Raw genomic sequence first — 22,814 nt, forward strand, 5'->3', positions numbered from 1 at the left:
GCGTCTGAAGCAGTCTGAAGACTGCTACAGTGTACTTACATATAATAATAAATAAATCTTTAAAAAAATAAGACAACCTCTTCACATATACCAAGAGGATTTAAAAAAAAAAAAATGTATGATCATAGTTGGTAAAGCCCTTGCCTTGTAAACCGGGAGACCTGAATTTAATCCTTGACCCATATTAGAGAGCCAGAATGTTGGCACTCACTTGTAATCCTATTGTTGGGATGGTGGCAACAGGCTGATCTCTGGGGCTTGCTGACCAGATAGCCTAAAGTACTTGGTGAATACAGGCAAGTGAGAGATCCTGCCTCAAAAACAAGGAAGGTGGCCTCTGAGGCAGAACAGCCAAAGTGGTACCCTGGCCTGCTCATGTGTGCACACACACAGGTAGGATGTCACTATGTACCCTAAGACATTGTTACGTGATGGAGGAGTTGCAGAGTGATATACTGCCACACTTGTGGGAATAGGAATTGATCCACTACTGGAATATGGTTTGTGTTGTATGCTAAGAAAACAGCCGCTTCCCTCAGCTTGGCAACTCTTCCATTTTTAAATCTCTATGTTTAACAAAGCAATTAAACTGCATAGTTTAGATGTTTGCATTTAAATAGGAAAAACAAAATGGGGTAGGGGGCAGATTATAATAGAAAGTTACAGTTGCCTGTGAGGGACTTGATAGAAATGGGGAGGTGCCTTCTTATGGCTAGAGAAACTGAGCAATGGTTTACATGAATGTATACTCTGACCTAAATGATTACAGATAAGTTGATTCTTTGTGTACTAGTCTTTGTGACTGCTACATCTCATGGTTATATTAAGAACGCCGATAGCCTTCTAGGACTTTTTAGTTGTCATGGGGCATGCCTCTTACTTTAACTTTTTCACTCATCTATGGTTTGTATATAGAAGAGGGATAGATGAAGTGTCAGCTGTTGTCCCCAAGCCAGAGGAGCTGTCAGAGTACTCAGCATGGGGATCTTAGATACAGAGCAGACAGAGCTGGAAACCACATGAAACACCATCACAGTTATATAGAAACCTACTGTACTTTTCTGTCTGTCATCTATTTATCTATTTATTTATAAGTAGCAGCAGACTCTGCATTAGCCGTAATTTACAAAGCTTCTGCTCCTGGTGCCTCATAGATTTCCCTCCACAGCATGGAATGGCTTTAATTGTGTGAGCAATTTCTATAGCAGACTTCTTGGAACCTCAGATATTCAAAGTAGTACATAGCTTTTTTTTGTTACTTTATAATAAAAGGTAACAATATAATGGTATGGATGTATTTTCTCAGTTCTAATAGCTTTGTAGTTGGCTTCCTTAAAGTACCTAAGCAAATATTCTCTATAATTTTAAAACTATTCTCCCACTCCCATGATTTTCCTATTTATTTGTTTATTTTAGTATTTGTGCTTCTAGTTTATGTTTTTTTCTGCATATTTGGGTTGGGAGATGCATGTATATATGATTGTACGTGTGTGTGGAGGCCTTGGGTGTCATTCCTCAGATACTGAGCAACCCAACTGAAACAGGCTTTACTATCCAGCGAGCCCTAGGAGCCCAGCTGTCTTTTTCCCTCAACACTGAGACTGCCGGCACAAATCAGCACACTGGCTTTTTTCACATGGGCTCTGGGGATCGAACTTGGGCCCTTATGATTGCACTGCAAGCATTCTACCCACTGAGCTATTTCTCGATCCACTTTATTGTTTAAAGAATTCAGGTATAAACTGGAGAAATGGCTCAACAGTTACTGCTCTTGCAGAGGACCCAGATTTCAGTCCTAGCATCCACCTTAGGCAGCCCACAGCTCCAGGAATCCTGTACCCTCTGGTCCCTGTGGTCACCTTCACATGCATGATGCACATAAATTCATACTGTACACATACATACATATAAGTAAAAAATAAACCTTTTTTTAAACATGCAAATTAAAAAAAATTAACAGTGCAATAAAAAACACATTTAGATTTATGTCCAGCACAACCTTAGTGACTTATCTGAGGTAAGGCTGGAAGTTTTGTTTTGTTTTTCTTTCTCTTTTGGTAATTTTGTTCTCTTCTTACTCACCTAGCCTCCAACAATTAACTGACAAATTTAAATCTTAGACCATTTGAAGTTTTCTCTGCTACAATGCCGATCTACCTCATTACCTAGCATGTTTATTGAGCCTAAACAAAAATAAGTCACTTTAAAAAGCCTACAGGAGCCAGGCGGTGGTGGCGCATGCCTTTAATCCCAGCACTTGGGAGGCAGGGGCAGGCGGATCTCTGAGTTCGAGACCAGCCTGGTCTACAGAGTGAGTTTCAGGACAGCCAGGACTACCCAGAGAAATCCTGTCTCGAAAAACCAAAAAAAAAAAAAAGCCTACAGGAATTCTAAAAACAAGAAATTCTATCATAACCCTGTGGGGTTTTATTGTTTGTTTGTTTGTTGTTTGCCAAAGTGCAGGCCAGTTGTTACCTAGCCACATGAAATTGTAAATTCCAGTGAGTGTTTTTAAGTAGTCAGGGAGCTCTATGGGAATCTGGCTTTTTATTTTTAATGGTATGAAATAAAGAATGGTTTGGGTTTTCATTAGTACTATTTCAGTAGCCCCTAACCATGCATAAAAAAGGAGTTTATAAGCTTGGGCCCAGCCAGGTGCCGACTGATAGGATGGGATGCTGAGACCCACATGTCCCTCTGTCCCTCTCACCTGAGCCTCTAACAGCAAAAGTGGATTAATACAGTAGCAAATAGACCCTCAGACTGGGAAGTGGGAAGAATTACATACTTAAGGAAAGATGGATTAGCAATTTGGGGCCAGTTAGCGGCAATTTTTATTCTATTTAAATACTATTTTTTTAAAATAAAGAATAAGTATTGAATGTTAGTTTGGCATTTTAAATAATGATTATATAGATCACAACATTTTAACATATATTGTTTTATATTATAATTTTAATTATATTGACAGACTTCATACAAATTAAGTCTATATGACCTATGAACAAAATCATTTAACATTGTGAATTTTTTGTTTATCATGCTGTTAAACAAAACTTTTCACCACAATGTATTGCATGCAGTGAAACTCAAGTTTTCACTGCAGTGTAATGGTGAGAAGTGTGGCTAAGGCTAGAGCAAGATATAGATCCTAGATCTTCCGCTCTGCAGCCTCTTGGACAATATGCATGCTTACCTGGTTCTCATCTCTACACAGTGAGGACTGTGTTAGTGTCTGCTAAGGACATAACACATCTGGAAAGCACTTGGCATAATGGCTCAGTGTAGTAAGTGACCGCCACAAAGTAAAACACACACGTGTATATGCTTGATGTCCTTCACTGTTATGTTATCTCTTTTCCATCTTAATTATTTGGTGAGATTGAACTACAGCTTCATCTGTATATACTCTCAGGTTCAAGTATCAAAATGTTTTTAATTGGTACAATACTAGGTAGTCATTCATCCATCATGTGTATCTTGGAGCAGACATGTAGACTTGAAGTAAGCTAATCCTTGAAGAAGAAAACCCTACTGGTAGAACCACAGCTCTCTGTGGAAGTAACCTGCTATCATGCTTTTTTTTTTCTTCTGCACATTGTCTGTTTCAGGTTCTATATGCTAAAATCCATTTAAATACCATTTTCATTGAAAAAAAACTCTATTGAGTTTTCAAATTTACCAAAAGACATAAAATAAAGTACTTGGGACATGTCTGGGAAACATTAAAAACAGAAAGAAACCTAGGATGAATTGTCAGCACTCAGTTTTCTTAGGGAATAAACTTCCCAGGGAAGATACCATTTTGAGATTCCAAAAATCAGTATAATATGCTTGTCCATGCACGAGTGTTCACACACAAAGATGTAGACTACCCAAAGCTTTAGTGTGATTTGACAGTGGCATCAACAGAACAGAAGACAGAGAGAAAGATTGCCCAGTGTCCTCAGCAGTGGCAGCAGAGTCGGTCCTTACCAGTCTCTGCCCTGGATGAGCTTACAGCTAACAAGAAAGAAACTAAATCCAGTACTGTGTGGAAGGGGACTTTTCTGAACTTTGTGCCAGACTAGGGCTCAAAAAACAACACTAGTCATTTCCAGTGTTCAGCCATCATGTGGATATTTACATTTGAATAAAATTAAAATCTTTTTCTTCTGTTGTACCCACCACTTTTCCAGTGCTCAGTCATCACAGAGAAGATAGAGAGCTTCCTGTTACTGTAGAAGGTTCATGGTGACATGCTAGTCTAGTCCTGGGTCGTTCCGGCTTCACGTGAGCTTCTTTGTCAATACAGAATGTATCATGCAGCTCTGACTGGTGTGAGTCTCTGACTATCTCTTCAGAGGGATAATCACTGGGTTCTTCTCCAGACTCAAGTCCAGCAAATTTGATTTTAAAGGAGTCATGTGTCAGATCTTATTATAATATTTGTTTTCCATTCAAAACAATCTCACTTAAATAGATGGTTTAGTTGTCTTGAGAATGAACAAAGCGGCAACATCCCAGCACAAGCCTAGAGCTCCCTTAGGCCCGCTCCCATCAGAGGCTGTCTCTTAGTCTAAAATGAAAACACTGGATTGAGACAGAATGTAAATGACAGGCCTCATAGAAAAGGATTCTTATGTTTCTGTGTTCTTCTATTATCTCTGTTATGATACAAGACTAAGATTCTAACCATCTGTGATTTCTCTTGCTCTCATAGGTTTGCAAAGATTCACATCAGTGTATCTGAACCCATTATTCCATTCAGAGAAACCATCACAAAACCTCCCAAAGTTGACATGGTCAATGAAGAAATAGGCAGGCAGCAAAAAGTTGCTGTCATACACCAAACAAAAGAAGAGCAAAGCAGAATCCCAGAGGGGGTCCACGTGGACTCCGATGGGCTTATCACCATACCGACACCCAATAAACTGGCCACGCTCAGTGTCCGTGCCATACCACTTCCAGAAGAAGTCACTAGGATTCTGGAAGAAAACAGCGACTTGATTCGGTCCATGGAGCTTTTGACGTCCTCCTTGAATGAGGGTAGAAATACCCAGGCCATCCATCAGAAGACCCAAGAGAAAATCTGGGAATTCAAAGGAAAACTAGAGAAACACCTAACAGGGAGGAAATGGAGGAACACTGTTGACCAAATCTGGTCATTTGGCCCAAGAAAATGTGGGCCCAACATCCTAGTCAGTAGAAGTGAAGATTTCCAGAACTCAGTATGGTCTGGCCCAGCTGGCAGAGAATCAAAAGAAGCCAGTAGATTCCGAGACTTTGGTAATAGCATTGTGAGTGGCTTCCAGCTAGCGACCCTCTCTGGTCCCATGTGTGAGGAGCCCCTTATGGGTGTCTGTTTTGTTCTAGAAAAGTGGGAGCTAAATAAATGTGCAGAACAAGGAGTAAGTGATAAACAGAACCAAGGTCAGTGTGATCTGGCAGGAGAGGGGCAGGGGGAAGGTAAAACCTGCCACATTGGAGATGAAAACCAAGAGCAACAAGATGGCTGCTCAGAGCTCTTTGAAAAGACTTCCCAGAAAGGAGACTCTCCAGTCACTGACTGCTATGGACCCTTCTCCGGGCAGCTAATTGCCACCATGAAAGAAGCATGCCGCTACGCTCTTCAGGTGAAACCTCAACGCCTGATGGCAGCTATGTATACATGTGACATCATGGCCACCAGTGATGTCCTTGGTAAGGAGGGAAGGATGAAGACAGAGAGGTGCCCTGAGTGACAAGGTCTCTTGTATCTTAAACCTACTTAGTATTTTGTTGAAGCTAGATCATCTAATTTACTAATGAATTAAGAGGTTTTTGAAAGCCAGAGACCTGTATCTTAAAATCTCAAGACAGAAAATCCATGGCTACTAAAGATCTATTTTTTTGTTTGTTTGTTTGTTTGTTTTTGTTTTTCAAGACAGGGTTTCTCTGTGTAGCCCTGAATGTCCTGGAACTTACTCTGTAGACCAGGCTGGCCTTAAACTCAGAAATCCGCCTGTCTCTGCCTCCCAAGTGCTAGGATTAGGGGCGTGCTCCATCACTGCCTGGCTAAAGGTCTTTTCTTTTGCAGCAAATGTATCTTTTTTTATTCTTTAAGCTAAGATCTTTGATTAAGTTTGAGTTGATTTGCATGTGTGTAGGGTGGGAGATATAGATCTAATTTCGTTCTTCTACAATTGGATACTCAGTTTTGCCAGTATCATTTATTAAGTAAGCTGTATTTTTACCAGTTCGTAGTTTGGGTTCCTTTATCAAAATTTAGATGTCCTTAACCGTGTCAGGTTTATCTCTAAGGCTTGTTTTATATTCCTTTGGTCTACATGTGAGATTCTTTGTCTGCTGCCATCTATCTTTGTCACCATGGCTCTCTAGTATACTTAGATACCGTGTAATGTGCAGGCCCCAGATGGGTCACTTTGGCTTTCTATGGTCTTTTGTATTTTCAAATACATTTCAGAATTTTTTTGTGCGGTTCTGTAGAAACATCATTGGAATCTTGATAGGTCTTGCATTGAATCTGTAGACTACTTTGGTTGAATACCATCTTTACAGTATTATTTTGCCAGCCCAGGAACATGCAAGGGCTTTCCAACATCTGGTTGTCTCCTTTACTTTCTTTTTTTTAAAAAAATATTTATTTGTTTGTTTGTTATATGTAAGTACACTGTAGCTGTCTTCAGACACTCCAGAAGAGGGCGTCAGATCTCATTACAGATGGTTGTGAGCCACCATGTGGTTGCTGGGATTTCAGGACCTTCTGGAGAGCTGTCAGTGCTCTTAACTGCTGAGTCATCTCGCCAGCCTCCTTTACTTTCTTTTATCAGCATCTTAAGTTTTTTTTATAGAAGTCTTTCACTTTCTTGGTTAAATTTATTTCTAGACTTTTTTTTAAGCCATTATGAATGAAATATTCTCCGTACTTTTCCTTCTTAGCAGTTTTAAAGGTCTGGCCTGTCAGGATATAACCCCAATTTTGGCAGCACTTTTGTCCCAGGTGAATCAGCATTTCAGGTTGGTAACCAGGCCACACTAACGGTGGTAAGAAGCCACCATTTTTGTCCTCTGTAGCACAAAGGGCACGTTGTAAATTTTCAGTCCTGAAGAAGAATCACTTGGACTTTCTCAGACCTTTTAGCTTCCAGTTGTTACATCAGATCACCAGCTGGTTTCCCTCCCTGTAAAAGAAGCAGTGCTAGGGACCTCTGGGCACGTGGAGTCAGGTTCAGGGTGGCCACTGGAGACCTCAGGGCACATGGAGGCAGGTTCAGGGTGGCTGCTTGCTGTTTGTTCTATACTGTTTCACTGAGGTTTATTTTCTTCTATTAAATGGGGAGGGGTCGAGGATAATAAGTCTTTGCAAGATGTGAAAATTCAGGTTAGAACACAGACACCATTCTTCAAAATGTCCTGACAGAGCATATCTTTTTCTGGAAGAATCTTGGAATTGTACTGGTAAAGAGAATATAAAGGATGAAAGTTAACCATAGAATGTATTGTCTTTGCTCTAACCATAAGGTCCTTTGAGTCAATTCACAGTCAATTATGTTGTAAGTTTGCTTCACTGATTACTTTTCCAAAAGAAGAATCTGAGATTGATTGATTGATTGATTGATTGATTGATTGATTGCTTCTCTCCCTCATCTCCCTCCTCTTCCTCCTCTTCCTCCTCCTCCTCCTCTTCCTTCTTTGTCTTCTTTCCTTCCCTCCTTCCCTCCCTCCCTCCTTTTCCTCTTCCTCTTCTTCTCAAAAGAATTTTAGGCTTGTATCATAATAAAGTTCTTTAGGATAAACTGAATATCTGTAGCAGCATTTCAAAACAGCATGACTAAGCAAGTTAGGTAGATTTAGTCAGAAGCTACTGAGCAGCAGTGTGCCCAGTGATGGAAATCTCTAAGTGTGGGCCACACACAGTGACCACCACTCTTTCTGAATGTGTAGCACCTCATATAGCCTGTCACCTAACTAGTGCATTCCCAGACCTTAGTCTGCATTTCCCTTGAAAGCCTCCTTAAAGAGACTGAGGTGAAGCTGAAATCAAGAGACCTTGATTCCTTCAAATCCTGGAGAGCTTATCTGCATTCTCTTTTACTTTGGCAATCTGTATGCCCAGTCTATTTCTAAACCTCTGGCAGTGGGCAGCTCAACTAATTCCACAATTAGACAGTGTCTCCTTTATTAAGCATGGCCATTTCGGCCATGTCTGTACCGCCTCATCTCTGTAATGAGTTTGTATTTGTAAATGTTAAATTCCTGGTCTTCTGTTCAGGAGGAAGCTGCCCTGATCCTCCAGCCATTTCTGTGGGTTGTGGCCTTTCCATTCCAGAGCTCCTTCAGATACATTTCACTTGATCAGCATCCTTCCTAAATAAAGCAGGCATGTCTAAGCCCATCACCCAGGAGACTAGCCAGGATACAAATACCTCTCAAGTGGGTAAGCATTTTTTTTTATGAAGTTTAGGATTGAGTCTTATTGGCCCTATTTTTGTTTTCATAGACACATCTCCCCACTCCGTTTCTCCAGAATCAGTAGTGAAGAAAGAGCTCACTGAGGGTGATTGCCTAGACTGCAAAAAATTAGGTAGTCCCATGATCTCCTATATTTTTGTATCAATAATCTAAGTCTATATAATTCTCTTGTTATGTGTAATATAATTAGCAATACAACTATACAAAGGAGAAAATGGTCAAAAAATTTAAATTTTTCACATGGATTCCTTTTCTGTCTTTGTTATTGTTGTTTTGTTTTGTTTTGTTTTTCTGCATAAGTCAGCTATCAGTGAACCAAGTGTTCTGGTGAGGTTGTAGTCCTTCATGTCAGTGATGCCCTGGTTACCAACTTAACCAGTTGTCTGTGAATAGCAAAAGTCTTTTCTCACCTTTCTGAGAATAGGGTCGTGCAGGTGTAGAGAACAGTGCTTTCTTGCTGTTACAGGGGCGTGATGCTGGCTCTTCCCAGTGTGGACACATTTCCTTGTTTGGAAGCAGTGAAAAGGCCCCTCTAGGCTGTATGAGTGCTTTTATTTTGGTAGGTCCAGCCTGTTGTAAGCATGCTGGACATGCTGCTTCAATCAGCATTCCCCCCCCACCCACTGTGCATATGCACCTACATAGAACGTGGATGCTGGCTCTCACCTTTCTTTCACAAGGACCATTTGGAATTGATCCTTTTTCTTTTTCACTGTCCTCAGGATCTGTTATCATGTGACTTTTTGGTTTTCATGTTTGTTTTTTTTCTTTTCTCTTTGTATATTTGAAGTGGTCTTTCTAAAGCCTACAGCCTGTGGAGGTCCTCCTTGTACCTTCACCCAGGATAAGAGAAGCATGTTTCTTCCCCAAACCATCAGTCCTGCATTTACCATTCCAGGCGGCACTTGCCATTTTCATTTTCTTCTACACAAACCCTACAGAACGAAGCTGCATTTCTGACTTTTGTCCTTTGTTTCCCCAAAACACCAGTTTTTAGCATAACACCAAAGCCAGAGGCAGCTGTACTATTACCAAGTTGAAAGTTCCAGCAAACTGGTCACCCGAAACTACACCCAGCCCCTGTGGTGACTCATGCTCCCTGGGGTAAAACTTCAGGGTAGCAGCTGTCGTCCAGTTCTTTTATCTTCACCTTGGAGCACCTCACCTGGCTACCAGACACAGCCTGTGGCTTCCCGGAGCCAGCTGCCCAGCTGGTTGTTAGCACTCTTCTTTCTTTGGAGTGAAGTATGGCTTTCTTTTGTCCAAGAGGCATGGCAGTCCCACTGTGATAGGCCTTGCATGTGCAGCTATGTATGTGGTTTGCTTGGGATAGACATTGGTCCCCAAAACCAACTGGCTACCATCCCCACCACCATGAATCTTTTTTTTACCTTTTCCTCTCCTGAATTGCTTTGAAGTCCCGTTCCTGGAGCATTCCCCGAGGCCTGTTTTTCTCCTAGCATTTGGGGGAGGGGAGGGGAAACTCTTTGGTTTGGACAGCCAAGAGTTCAGAGCCCATCCACGAAGTCAGCTGTCAATATGTATTTTTGTTTTGCTTTGGGTTTTTTTTTTTTCTTTTTCTTCCAAACTCCATAACATCAATTGGAAAAAGAAATGGAGAAACTTTGTCTGTTTCTAAAGCCTTTTTACTTCTCGCCTAAGTTTCTGGAGATCTTCCAAGATGACTCCAGACTTTGCTGACTGTTCTTTTAACTTTCTAAGAATCAATGATTTAAAAATAAAATAAAATAAAATAAAGATAAAGTACTTGCCAGGCGGTGGTGGTGCATGCCTTTAATCCCAGCACTTGGGAGGCAGAGGCAGGTGGATTTCTGAGTTCGAGGCCAGCCTGGTCTACATAGTGAGTTCCAGGACAGCCAGAGTTTATATACAGAAACCCTGTCTCAAAAAAAAACAAAAAACAAAAAACAAAACTAAAGAATCAATGATTTTTAGGTCCTTTTTATTTAGCAAAAATGGATTTCCTTTTTACATCTTAACTATTCCTATACAGATTATTAAAACATATCCTTCTTTACATGAATAGACTTATATATGATCAAAATAGGAAAATAGTCATTTATTTCCAAAGTAGTTTATCTTAGAAAAAGATCCTAAGAGAATGTCCTTTTTTACTTTTAAAAACACTTTTCCAAGGGGCTGGTGAGATGGCTCAGCAGGTAAGAGCACTGACTGCTCTTCCGAAGGTCATGAGTTCAAATCCCAGCAACCACATGGTGGCTCACAACCACCCATAATGAGATCTGTTGCCCTCTTCTGGTGCGTCTAAAGACAGCTACAGTGTACTTATAATAAATACATAATAAATCTCTTTAAAAATATTTATAAAAAAAACCACTTTTCTAAAGGTATCTATGGCTCTATTATGATTGTTTACATAGATACTGCTTACCTTGTCATGTGACCGATCAGTTGTCCGTCTTTGTCTTTCTTCAAAGAGAGACCTGTTACTCTCTGGCATTATCCTCAGCTATAAAGATACTCTTATTGTCTGATAGGGCTAGAATTTTAATCACAGCTCTGATTATTGGCTTAATTTGGCAAGTAGGAGTCAGTGTTGGTATTGTTAGAGCATATGCACTGGGACAAGCTGGAAACACCTGAATATCACCATGCTTTCAAAGCCCTTTTTTTCCTCTTCATTTGAAGTCCTTTGAGTGTTTAGCCAGTATCTTAATTTTCAACAAGGTCTTGTTGAGCTGCATGTGTTAATCTTTAAGCCAAGCATGATTCCTGTCTTGACAAAGAAGAAGTTAAGTAGACAAAGTTTAATAATAGTAAGTGAATAAAGAGTAAAATCCAGTTGTTTAATATACTGGTTTTACAGTGGCATGTTATAAGAAATTAGGATTAGTGGAATAGGAAACAGGGTGAGTCTTTCCAAAGTGATGGGATGTTGAAGTGGTCCCGGCTAGCCTGAGTCACTGCAGGCTCAGCCAGCCAGCATCTGCTGCTGCAATGTGCACAGGAGCACAGTTGAGCTAATGCTCATTCCTGATTGGCTTTAGGAACTGCTCAGTGCTCCCTCCCTGAGCCCAGGCACTGCTGTTATAACCCTACAAAATGACACTGTTAACTCTGTCCCGATTAGGTGGGGTCCATAGCTAGTTTTCTGAGTACTTGTTACTCTGCCAGTTCCATGTCACCTCTGGGTTGGATTTCCCCTTCTACATCTATCTGTAGGTGTGCAGACAACGACAGTAAAGCTATGTGCAGAGTCTCTGAAGACCTTCCAGGGCTGGTCAACCTGCTGTGCAACTTCCTCTGACCCTGTAGCTGAACTTGTTTGTAGAAGCAAGCAGTCTACAAGCCCAGTGTCTGCAGCTTGCTTTAGCTCAACTTGATTGAATCCATCCTGTTAGCTGCATCTGCTTGACTTTACTTACATTCTGGTAGCTCTGTGTCCACAGTGTCCATGTGTCTGTGTATGTATGAAAGTTGTCCACGTGTTACCTGCAAAAATGAATCATGAGATGAAAGAAAAAATCTTCCTTGCAAATTGGCCTTTTATTTTCTACCTTATTTATTTATTTATTCATTCATTCATTCATTTATTTATTGTCATCCCTTTCTTTGGAATGCTGTGCATAGTTGACCTTATGGTATATGTAATTTAGTATTTTGCTGTTCTTTTTAAAGCATGCTTTGATTTGGCCACTTATTCATAATTTTCATTTTAACCTCTGCATAATTCCTGTGAACTTGACGTGCTATAATTTAATGACCCATCATCCGCAATTTGGAAATTGATTATTTCGTCTTTATTTATTATAGAACACAATATGCTGTGAACAGCCACTTTGTTTTCTATATTCAGAAGGACAAGCCTTTCTTTGTCTCCCATCTTAAGGAATTGTAGATTAATTTAAGCTGTTATATTAGAAGAAGATGTATGTGAATCTGTAATGCTGTAAAGACAGTGCTCCATGGAGCTGACATGGGGAGAGAGCTTTTAGCCTTTGGTATCAGACAGTACAGGGTGTTTGAGAGTGCCCTTGAATCTGGAGAGAATATTTATGGGTTGGCCTAAGGTGACATAGTCTACGCTGAAGGAGCTGTGCTCTGAGTGGAAGTCCGCCAATGTACACTGGCCTGTGAGCACTTCATTTGGGCTGGGGAAGCTCACAGCTGTGCTCTCAGGGTAGGCTCTGTTCACAGGAGCCCAATTCCTGGTAATAACCAGGCCAGGGACAGGCTAAAGCACCAATAGTGTAGTCATGCCCAGAGCCCTTCTAGTTGAGTTGCTGTTGTTGTTTTCTTGAAGTGCCTTCTAGAGAACTCGGGTCTGAAGTCACATGAACAGAGGAAGGACTGCCTGGTCGGATGCCTCGTCCCAGTGAAGGAATTACAAAGTACAAAGGAATTACAAATTACAGTAAGAAGCCTAGGTCAGAAATGTGTAGTTATTCCCCAGTGACATCAGTGGCAGCGTTAGAAGCTGGCTAAAGGCTTCCAAGCTTTGGGCACAGGTGTCATGGCAGTTCGGTAACTATGGAAAGTTTTCTTACAGTGTTTTCCTTTCCTGGGTGATCCATCACTAGGCCTCTGTTGTAGGATGTAGTTCTAGTAGACTAAAAATTGAATGGCTCAAAAGTGCATGATTAATTACATTCAGTTTCAATTAAGAGTATTGATCCCAACTGTTGCTCTGGCCCCTGGAGGAGACAAATTGGCACCCTGAGCAGCAGCAGTCACCTGTTATCCTCATTAGCTCTTGTCACCACTCGCTTACCCATTTTCCTAGTCTTTCTTACCCTACTGCTTCCCAGTCACTTTCATAAACTACCTTAATTTTTTTCTTAGAATGTGGGGCTAGGAAGATAGTTCGGAGGATATAACTGCTTGCCCCACAAGAGCAAATGCAAAAGCCAAATGTGTGTTGTGAGCATCCGGCTTCCCAGCAGTCCTAAGGGGGAGTGGAGGTTGGACAGTAGGACCCCCAAAGGTTCATGAACCAGCTACCGTGGTGTACACAGCAGGAAAATATCAAAAAGGCCCTGTCTTAAACCACACAAAAGGTGAGGACCTGCTCATGAACGTTGTCCCCTGACCACCATGCAAATGCCGTGGCTTGTGCACACCAGCTTGGGCACACATAAACGCACAATGATAACAAGATGTCTTTCTTAGAGTAGAATAAAATAGAGATGACTTACTCACATGTACTGTATTTTCATAAGGTATGTGTGTGAGAGAGAGACAGAGACAGAGACACAGAGAGAGACAGAAAGAGAGACAGAGAAACTATGTAGCAGAATGGAGATTATTTAATCAAAGCAATAGTTTTTTTTTTCAGCATTGACAGACTACTCTTAAAATACTGCACTATGAGAGGTTGGTAAATAAGTCATATTGACTCATTTAGGAACATGGCTGAAATACAACAGGAAATTCAAAGCCTGTCACTGAAAGTTAGGCCAGGTATCTGTCTTCAGGTGGCTGAAAGGGTGGCTTATAGAACAGGGATCACACGTGTCCCAGGTGGTAAATCTAGGTAAGAACTTCAGGGGATCTTCAGATTTTAGGCTCAGGACCTGTCTAGCTTTTAAAGATAGATGGGTCTGCCCGGGAGCAAGCCGGGTTTAGATAATACATTTTGAATTTACTTATCTGGTAATGTTTGCTGACTTCCATGTTCCTTCTAACTTACTGCTTTACGATTTTGGAGCTGACATTCCCAGTACTAATGGTAGAGTAGGATCTATCCCTAGAGAGTGGTTTGTCTTTTTGCTTGGACTTGAGTTTAGAAGGCAGTCAGCTCTGCTGTGGGGTACAGTTGGCATTGTAGAGCTGGGCTCCAGGACAGGTGAGAAGCCTGGGGGAGGTAGTCTTAGACATCACCCCTAAATTTCACTTACCACACAGACAATATTTGACTTGGCTTTCTGACAGTTTGTTCAAAGGAAGGTATGAGGCTTCCCAGAATGCTCACAGGAAAGTTATGTCTTTAGGAATTGAAGAAATAAACATTGGTGGCCCTGAGCCTCAGTGTGTAAGGATGTGTACCCATCAGAGGTCCCCAGTGCAGCAGGCAGGCCAGGAGAGTCAGGTTGAGGAGCACACAGGTTTAGAGCATGAACATTAGCATACAGCTCCAAGAAGCAGTTTAGTAGAGCCCTGAGCTGCTCAAAGAACTTGTGTGTCAAAGAGCATTTGAGGAAGAAGTTAGAAGTTGCCTGCTTCAGAAATGTGCAGCAGGGGAAAAGAAACGGTAACAGACAATGGAGGGGCAGTGCCTTCCGTGGCTAATAGAAGGGTCCTTGTTTTCATCCTCAAGGCCACATGGCACATTTTATGATCTCCACTGCTCCTTCCCAATCACTGCCAGCAGAGGGGATCTGCAGAGAGGAGTGTGTGAGGCAGTGCTGCTCTGAGCCCTCAGTTTCTGGGTTAAGAAACAATGATGAGGGGCTGGAGAGATGGCTCAGTGGTTAAGAGCACTGACTGCTCTTCTGAAGGTCCTTGAGTTCAAATCCCAGCAACCACATGGTGACTCACAACCACCTATAACAAGATTTGACACCCTCTTCTGGAGTATCTGAAGACAGCTACAGTGTACTAACATATAATTAATTAAATAAATCTTTGAAACAAACAGACAGACAAACAAACCACGATGAGTGAATAGAGGCGGCCACACTGGACAAGTCCCCTTATACTGAGGAGAGGTATAAGCTCACTGTGCTGTCTGGGGAGACTTACTCTGCCCAGCCACCTCTGTGCACCTGACACAGAGAGACATCACTTCTGCAATCACAATGCTTTTTTAAGCTGCAGGTGAAAGGTGAGGCTGTAATGAACATGCCTGCTAGCTGCAGTGAGCTCTTCAGGCTTCTCTGTGATTTGTAATTTGTCTGTTTCTCTTGCTCATTCTGCTTACTAGTTGAAAGGATGCCCTGAGCACACACAGACATCTGTGTGGGATGCCTCTCCCAAGGGGCAGATGTGTCCCTCCTGAGCGTAAGGCCAAATCTTACATCAAGACAAGTCGTAAGTGTCAGGCAGGAGAAGTTGCCAAGACTCTTGTGATGTCTTAGGGATTATCACCAGACAGTAAAGATTCCAAGCATGATTCATCTCCAGGGGTATAAAATACCCCTTCTCAACACTACTTCAATGCTGTCAGTGTAGGAAAAACAGGGCAGATGCTTATGTAGGTATGGGATTTTTTAAATTTATGTATTTATTTGTTTACACTCCATGTTTTATTCCCCCACCCCAGGTATGGTTTTTGATTGGTATAAAAATACCATTGTCAGTTGCTTGGTTACTGAGCTCAAATGGTCTCTTACCACCATTTTGGTCATAATATTAAGAACACACATAGTTACTGACGCATTTTAATAGTTATAGGAATCCAGTCACACTCTGCTCATTGGATTTCATGCCTGGAGATAACTCTGCTTATAATTCCAGAGGTCATGCTTCTCATACTGCATGGTGGGGATTGACACTGGGGACACAGTTTGGACTCTTGTTATCTTTTATATGCATTTTTTTTCTAATTTTGCTCTTTTAATTAGCAGTTAAATATTCATGGTATCATTACTAGGCATGCAAATTGTTGTGGCTTTGGGTCAAGGTGTGATCAGTGGATGAACTAAAGAAGTTTTGGTTTTATAGGCCGAGTCTATGCCGTGCTGTCAAAGCGAGAAGGTCGAGTGCTTCAGGAAGAGATGAAGGAAGGGACGGACATGTTCATCATCAAGGCTGTGCTGCCTGTGGCGGAAAGCTTCGGCTTTGCAGATGAAATCAGGAAGAGGACCAGCGGGCTGGCTAGCCCACAGCTAGTGTTCAGCCACTGGGAGGTGAGATGCAGCCCCACCTTCCCTAGAACCAGGCAGAGGCTAGGTGAAACTGACCTTTACTGGCATGGGGGCCCAGGCAAGGGACCAGTGAGACCTGGCTTATAGCACCAACATGCATTCTGCTTATAACATAAAACCAAAGAGACAGAACATTTAATACATTTTCCTCCTGCTGCAGACATATATTAAGTTAAGGAAAAAAATGACAGCATTTTTGAATGTGAAACTTGAAGAACTCTTTTCCCTTGGGGGTAGGAGGATGGGGAGAGATTCTTCTAGCATCGGAGGGGGGAACTCTTCAAGGGAGATCTGCAGTTTGTCTTCATAAGCTTCTGCCATTCTGGGGAATGATGTAGCTCACCAGCCTTTCCTTCACCACACGTGGAGGCAGGCATACAGCAAATCCTTCTCCAGTCACAAAGGGACACTCAGTAGGTGCACTGCAGGGAAGAGAAAGAGTTGTGAGTACTGTGTTCTGAGTATGTGGGAGGGAGGCATCAGGTAGGCCTTCCTGAAGAGATCCTTAAAGGAAAATTAGTCATTAACTAGCAGAGAGAACACTCCATCAGAGGAGCATAGGCCAGGAAAACTGAGAAAGGAAAAACCTAAAGTCCTGAACAAAAAGTCACTTAAATGAAAGCTGAAGAGAGGCTGTCTCAGGAAGAGCAGTGTTTTCTTGTTTGTAGGAAACCTAAGCAGTCGCTGTTCCCCTCTCCTGTGATGGTTTGTAACTTGGCAGGCAGTAGTGGGACTGTCTGCGGGGCTGGTTTTTACATGCTGACTCTGCCACTTACTGGGACTGTGCAAAGATGTCACTTCTGGGATAATTTATGTGGCACACCCGCCTCAAGCCCTGTGTTGCAGGCCTTTGCTGCTGGCCAGGGTTCCTTTTTACCGTCTGCACGTCTCTCACTTTCTGTAGCTCGATGGCTTTCTTTCTCCAAGTAGCCTTCATATTTGTTTCTCATTGTGTCGAAAACATCTAGGGCACTGTTAACCCTCAGCTTACAGTTAACCATTTCCTGTTTATCCAAAATTCTAGCTTTTCAGCTTGGGCTTTGGTTTCTTACATAAAACACGAAGCAGTAAGAAAGAGAAGTAGATTTAAAGTGGCAGATCTAAAGGTCAGGAACTGTCTGCTAGGTCCTGGGGTCCTCGTAGCCAGGTGTGTGGTGGCAGAGCAGGGCTGGGCAGCTAAATGTTGTTTGTGACTCAGTGAGATGATTCTGCTTCCGAGTAGTGACCTTGAGAGCTGCTGCGCTAGTTTCATTGCTGCTGCCCTTACTGAGAGCAGCTGTCAGAACTCAGGCTTCTGACATCATAGATGACAGTCATCCAGTTCACAAGGCTAGCCTTGGTCAACACTGGCACAGGAAACTGGGTTATAGTGTCTCTGATCTAACAGAGGGTATTGTGGACATGAGGCCTGGGACTTTCTATAAATAGAGCCTTAAATAAGCCTTCAGAGCTGTTGAACTGCCATTGCCACTGGATGAGTGATATATCATATATTTTATTTTTGTTTTAAAAGTTCATGAAAGGAGGGAGGCAAGAATAAGTTTCTCAGGTTGGCCTTGAACTTGCTATGCAGCCACAGCTGGTTTTGGATCCTTGATCCTTCTACCTCCACTCCTCCGCTAATAAGGTTATATGTTTACACCACCAGGCCTAACCAGAAAAAATTGTATACTTAGTCTTCTTTTGAAAATGATTTTATTGAGTCGCTTTAAATTTTTATGAATGGGTCTAGAAAGAAGACTCGGGGGTAAAAACATGGCTATGCAAACATGAGAACTTGAGTTCAGATCACAAGCACCCATGTGAAAAAGCAAGTATGGCTGTAAATGTCTACAATCCCAGCACTGGGAGGCTAAGACAGACTAGTTCTGCCTCACTGGCCAGCATCTAGTGAAGACACCAGGCATCTTCCTCTGGCTTCCATATGCACATTCAGAGCCATATACCATACACCATATGCATGCATTGCACACACACACACACACACACACACACACACACAATTGAAGATTGTCCTTCATTTCCTGGTTGGCAAATACATTATGGAGAAAAGGGATAAGACTGATCTAATAGAGGCATCCCAAAATACAGTGGGCCACTCAGACAGAGGGTATTCTTCCTCCCAGTCTGAGAAGGCAGTGCAGAGTTGGCATATGGCTATGTTACAGCACAACTCATCCTGACTCTTTCCTTGATGGTCACAGCCATTGGTCTACCACCTACCACAGCTCCATCCCAGCCAGAAGGGCTGGGGCTGCAGAAGAGGTCCCAATCCTCCCCTTAGAATACTGTTTGGATTTTCCTCCCTGTCACCCAGAACCAATCATATGTCCACATCTAACAAGGCCCCACCTAAGGAAGCTGGGAAATGTAGTCTTTAACTAGGAGTCCACAAACTGCTGCCCATTGTCTATTATTAGAATAGAGCCTTTATCAGCTCACCTGGTATTTTCTGTAGCTGCTTTCAAAGAGTTAAATCGTTAAGATAGATTTTAAGGTGTGTCTAGCTCTTATAGAAGTATCCCTGCTCCCCCAAAACCCATGTGGCTATGTGCCCATCTGTCACTACAGAATCAAGAGAATAGACACATGCAAGAACAGTGAGGTTTACTGTAGGTGAGTGCTAACACAGGAACCATGGTAAGTTTACTATACATTGTATCTCAGAATCTTTTTTTTTTTTTTTTGAGCCTGAGTTGAACTTACACATTTAGTAATGTATAAAAACTATAGTGTCTGGAGCAGCTGCACACAGTTATTTAAAAAAAAAAAAAAGACAATAAATAATTTTAGAGGAAATTTTTGTCAAGAAAACTTCTGTCCTGGTTGTAGTGCCTTCCTTCTGTTCTTATCTCGCCACCTGCCATGGTCTTATTTACAAAAGCTTCAAATCTTTGAAAGTCTTTAAAACTGCATCATAATTAAATGTCACTGATCTGGCCCCCGCCCCCAGTAAGGTTTAGAAATAACATGGTTGTTGAGATCTGCCTTCTCACTCCAAGTATTTTTTTTTTCATTTGTGTTCGGGCATACCATATAATTTTCAATCAAGAGCTTTTGAGAGAAAGTGCTTCAGAAAATAGAGGAAATGAAATTACAGGCATTTTCCAGGAGGAAACCTTTGAAGTCAGCAATCTCATAATTTCTTTCTAAGTTTTACCCTTTTTGCAAAAAGGGGAAAGCGGAGCTAATAACAGGCATGGAAGAGAAAGTGTTCTCAGCCAGTGCTGCTGCACACACATGCCAGCCCAACCCCAGATCTACCACTTCATCCTGAGGTGACCCTGGGGGAGCCCGCTGAGGACAGTGGGACCAGAAGAGCTGCCAAGAGGGTATTTTGGGTATAGTGATTCCCACCTGCTGGACCCAAATGAAATGGAACCCCTAAGCTTTCTCCTCTAGAGCTGCGTGTGTGTGTGTGTGTGTCTGTGTGTCTGTGTCTGTGTGTATACATATTTGTGTGTACATATATGTCTGTGGATGCATATGTGTATGTCATGTGTATGTGTGTGCATATATGTGTCCCCATATGCGTGTTCATGTGTGTGTGTGCTCATGTGCATGTTTTTCCACACACACATGTGTCTGTGTGGGTAACAACTCTCTTGGGTACCTTCTTGTTAGTTAAAAGGTGGTATACACCTCTAGGTCTTGATTTGGAAAAATTGATCTGAGGAGTGAGCTCTGGGCAGTCAGGTTCAGTGTGAACGAGTGAGGAAGAAGGACCCTTCCCTCTAATCTGATGCCAGTCCCTGCTCTATGGTCTAGAGAGACCTTTCTATACTTCTAAACTAGACAGCCATAGTGCATGGGCTTCTCTTACTCTATCTCCCCTGTGTTGGAGTTTCTTTGGCATATTGATGCACGTAGCTTCAGGGTGACTACACAGGTTTGGGAGTGGTGAAGGTGAAGGCAGAGACCCTAGCCAGGTCAGATCTCAGCACACCGCATGAGATCATTACAGCCCAGACCCTCAGGGAGTTTCCAAGGAATATAGTGCATACAAAAAGTGGCCCTGGAATCATCTAAGGAGAAAAATGGAGCCAACCTCATATGACTTTAGCAGAGGTCCCAGCAAGATGGGCCGTCATGTACATGTGTGTGTGTGTGTGTCTATGTGCACAACAACTCTCTTGGGTGCCTTCAATGGTCCTCGGTACCATATAAACCAGACTGATAATCACAGCATCTAGCAGGTAGAGGCAGGAGGGTCAGAAGTCATCTTCAATTACTGAGTGATTTCTCATCCATCATGGACTACATGAACTATCACAAAAACAATAAACAAGACCATGTTTGCACAACTTGGTCATTATTAGAAACAAAGGCAAAGTTAGTGAGGGCATCAGTCAGGTAACTTTCTCATTTTCATTAAAGATGAAGCCATTTCTTTCATGCTTGTGGAGTGTTTCCCTGAGAAACTCAAAATGACAGATGTGCCAAGTCTGTTGAATGGGCACCATTTTTCACAGCTCCCGTGAGTCTCCATATTTGTGTATTACCATACCTAGGAAGATTAAATGTTCATTTCTGGACTTGTTTCATTAGCCAAAGACTGATGAAATTTAACATCTGCCTCACGGAGTCCATCCTGTCACCTTCTCTTACAAGGTCATTCCCAGCGACCCGTTCTGGGTGCCAACTACCGAGGAGGAGTACCTGCACTTTGGGGAGAAGGCAGACTCCGAGAACCAGGCCCGGAAGTACATGAATGCAGTGCGGAAGCGGAAGGGCCTCTACGTGGAAGAAAAGATCGTGGAACATGCAGAAAAGCAGAGAACCCTCAGCAAAAACAAGTAGCCAAAGAGAAGGAGCTACTGCTGGTGGCGGGGCCTTTTCTTCTTAATGAATTAACAAGTATTATCAAGGGTCTAATCTGAGAAAATCTCAATTTGGTAAATTATCCGTGTGGATTCACTTTCAATAATAAACATGGTCTATATATTTTAAAGGCATCAGAGAACACACTTTCAAACTGTTTCTTTAATTCTGTTCCACAGACTTGACTACATTAGGAAGAGTTATCACCACAATCCGCACAGTGAGGTGTGCTGAGGTCAGGGCAGCCCTTCCTGCTAAGCACTGCTGGGCAGCCGCCTATGGCGGGCTTCACCCCTAGGTCCTGAGTGGCTCAACTCCCATTGGCTAGTCGTTTGTGCCAAGGTTATCCTCCTGTGAACTTCACCTGAGTTACTGACTTAGTCCTCAGCCAGAGTTTAAAGTCATTTGGAGAGAACACTTTTAAGTGTTCTCAGTGCCGCTGCTTCAGAAGTGCCAGTCAGTTGCAGTGTTAGCTAGCAACAACAGCCCGCTATATCCTGTGCTTCATGCCCCTTTACAGAGTGTCCACTCCTTCCTAAATTAGTGACCTTGAGCATTATGCCCTGGACCTTTTCATTAAAAACAGAAAGTAATTTCTGTGGTTGTCTTTCCCATCCCTTCTTAAACATACCGAAGAGCTATAAACTAAAACCTAATGTGCCTGGCCACTGCCAGTGTTTTAAATGGTTTTCCTGTTGTCGGAGTTGCCTTGTTTAGATATCCCCATTTAAGGAACAAATGCTATGTGGTCAAAAATCAATTCTGTAGTTTCTGATACTACATAATAATACATGAAGGATTTTTATCATAAAATTATCACATATAACATTATTGAAATATCTTTAGTGGGTATTCCTAATAACCTATGTCACTCTTAATAGTAGTTGTGGACACTTTATCTCTAATCTTCAGATCCTTGCCATAGCTTGTCATTTCTAATTGACCCAGACTTTAGAGAAGTATTCCTAGATTACTCACTATTTAAATTTAATAGATAATGGTACCTGAATTAGGGTAGGAATATAGTGCATTGTATGGGTTTATTTAAACATTTAATGATAAGAAAAGCTAGCTCATGGACTGATAGCATATGTAAATAGCATCATTCAACAGTGAAACATTCCCTTATCCTCCACACTTGATCTGTATATGAAAGAAAGGCTAAGCCAGAACAATTTTGATACTCTCTCTGCAGTTTCATTGAGCACAGGAGTGGGGCTCTCAGGACAATAGATGGCTACTTTTCTTTTCCCTTACCTATTGGGGCACTCTAATGGGCAACTTTTCTTATCCATGAGCTAGCTTTTCTTATCATTCAAGTGTTTAAATAAACCCATACATGACACTACATTCCTACCCTAATTCAGATACCATTATCTGTTAAATTTAAACAGTGAATTATCTAGGAACACAACGGGACATGAGCAGGGCTGGGGCTGAGTTGCCCCCTAACCTCCCCAGCTGTATTAACTTCCTTAAGGCCCCTGGTCTTGAAACACTGTCCCCATCTGTGACTGCAGAACAAGACTGTCTTACTGTGTGACCTATACTATTCCCAGATTCTAGCCTCCACCTGTTAAATTCACAGAAAGCAAACCACAGAAAGAAATCCCAATATCCAGCTTGCATGGATATTGGAGTCGTTCTGTTAGCACTATTTTCTCAGAGTCATTTCTGAAGAGTCTGCAGTAG

The 22,814-nt window shown here is 42.0% G+C and overlaps 1 protein-coding gene across 3 annotated transcripts in view; it reads left to right on the plus strand.

Annotated features, from left to right (window-relative positions):
• Positions 1-21,261, plus strand: part of Efl1 (elongation factor like GTPase 1) — a 128,610-nt gene extending 107,349 nt beyond the window's left edge. The window contains exons 18-20 of one of the 3 annotated variants that reach the window (XM_031387206.1): positions 4,703-5,682; positions 16,099-16,283; positions 20,913-21,261. In XM_031387206.1, the coding sequence (XP_031243066.1) occupies positions 4,703-5,682; positions 16,099-16,283; positions 20,913-21,101 (1,354 nt within the window). In that variant the 3' untranslated portion in view covers positions 21,102-21,261. Of the gene's footprint in view, positions 1-4,702; positions 5,683-16,098; positions 16,284-20,912 lie in introns of those variants that run through there. The other 2 variants (XM_031387207.1, XM_031387208.1) reach the window with 2 other exon arrangements.
• The last annotated feature ends 1,553 nt before the right edge of the window (positions 21,262-22,814 follow it).

This window comes from Mastomys coucha, unplaced genomic scaffold, assembly GCF_008632895.1.
Source record: "Mastomys coucha isolate ucsf_1 unplaced genomic scaffold, UCSF_Mcou_1 pScaffold21, whole genome shotgun sequence".
Classification (NCBI taxonomy): Eukaryota; Metazoa; Chordata; class Mammalia; order Rodentia; family Muridae; genus Mastomys; species Mastomys coucha.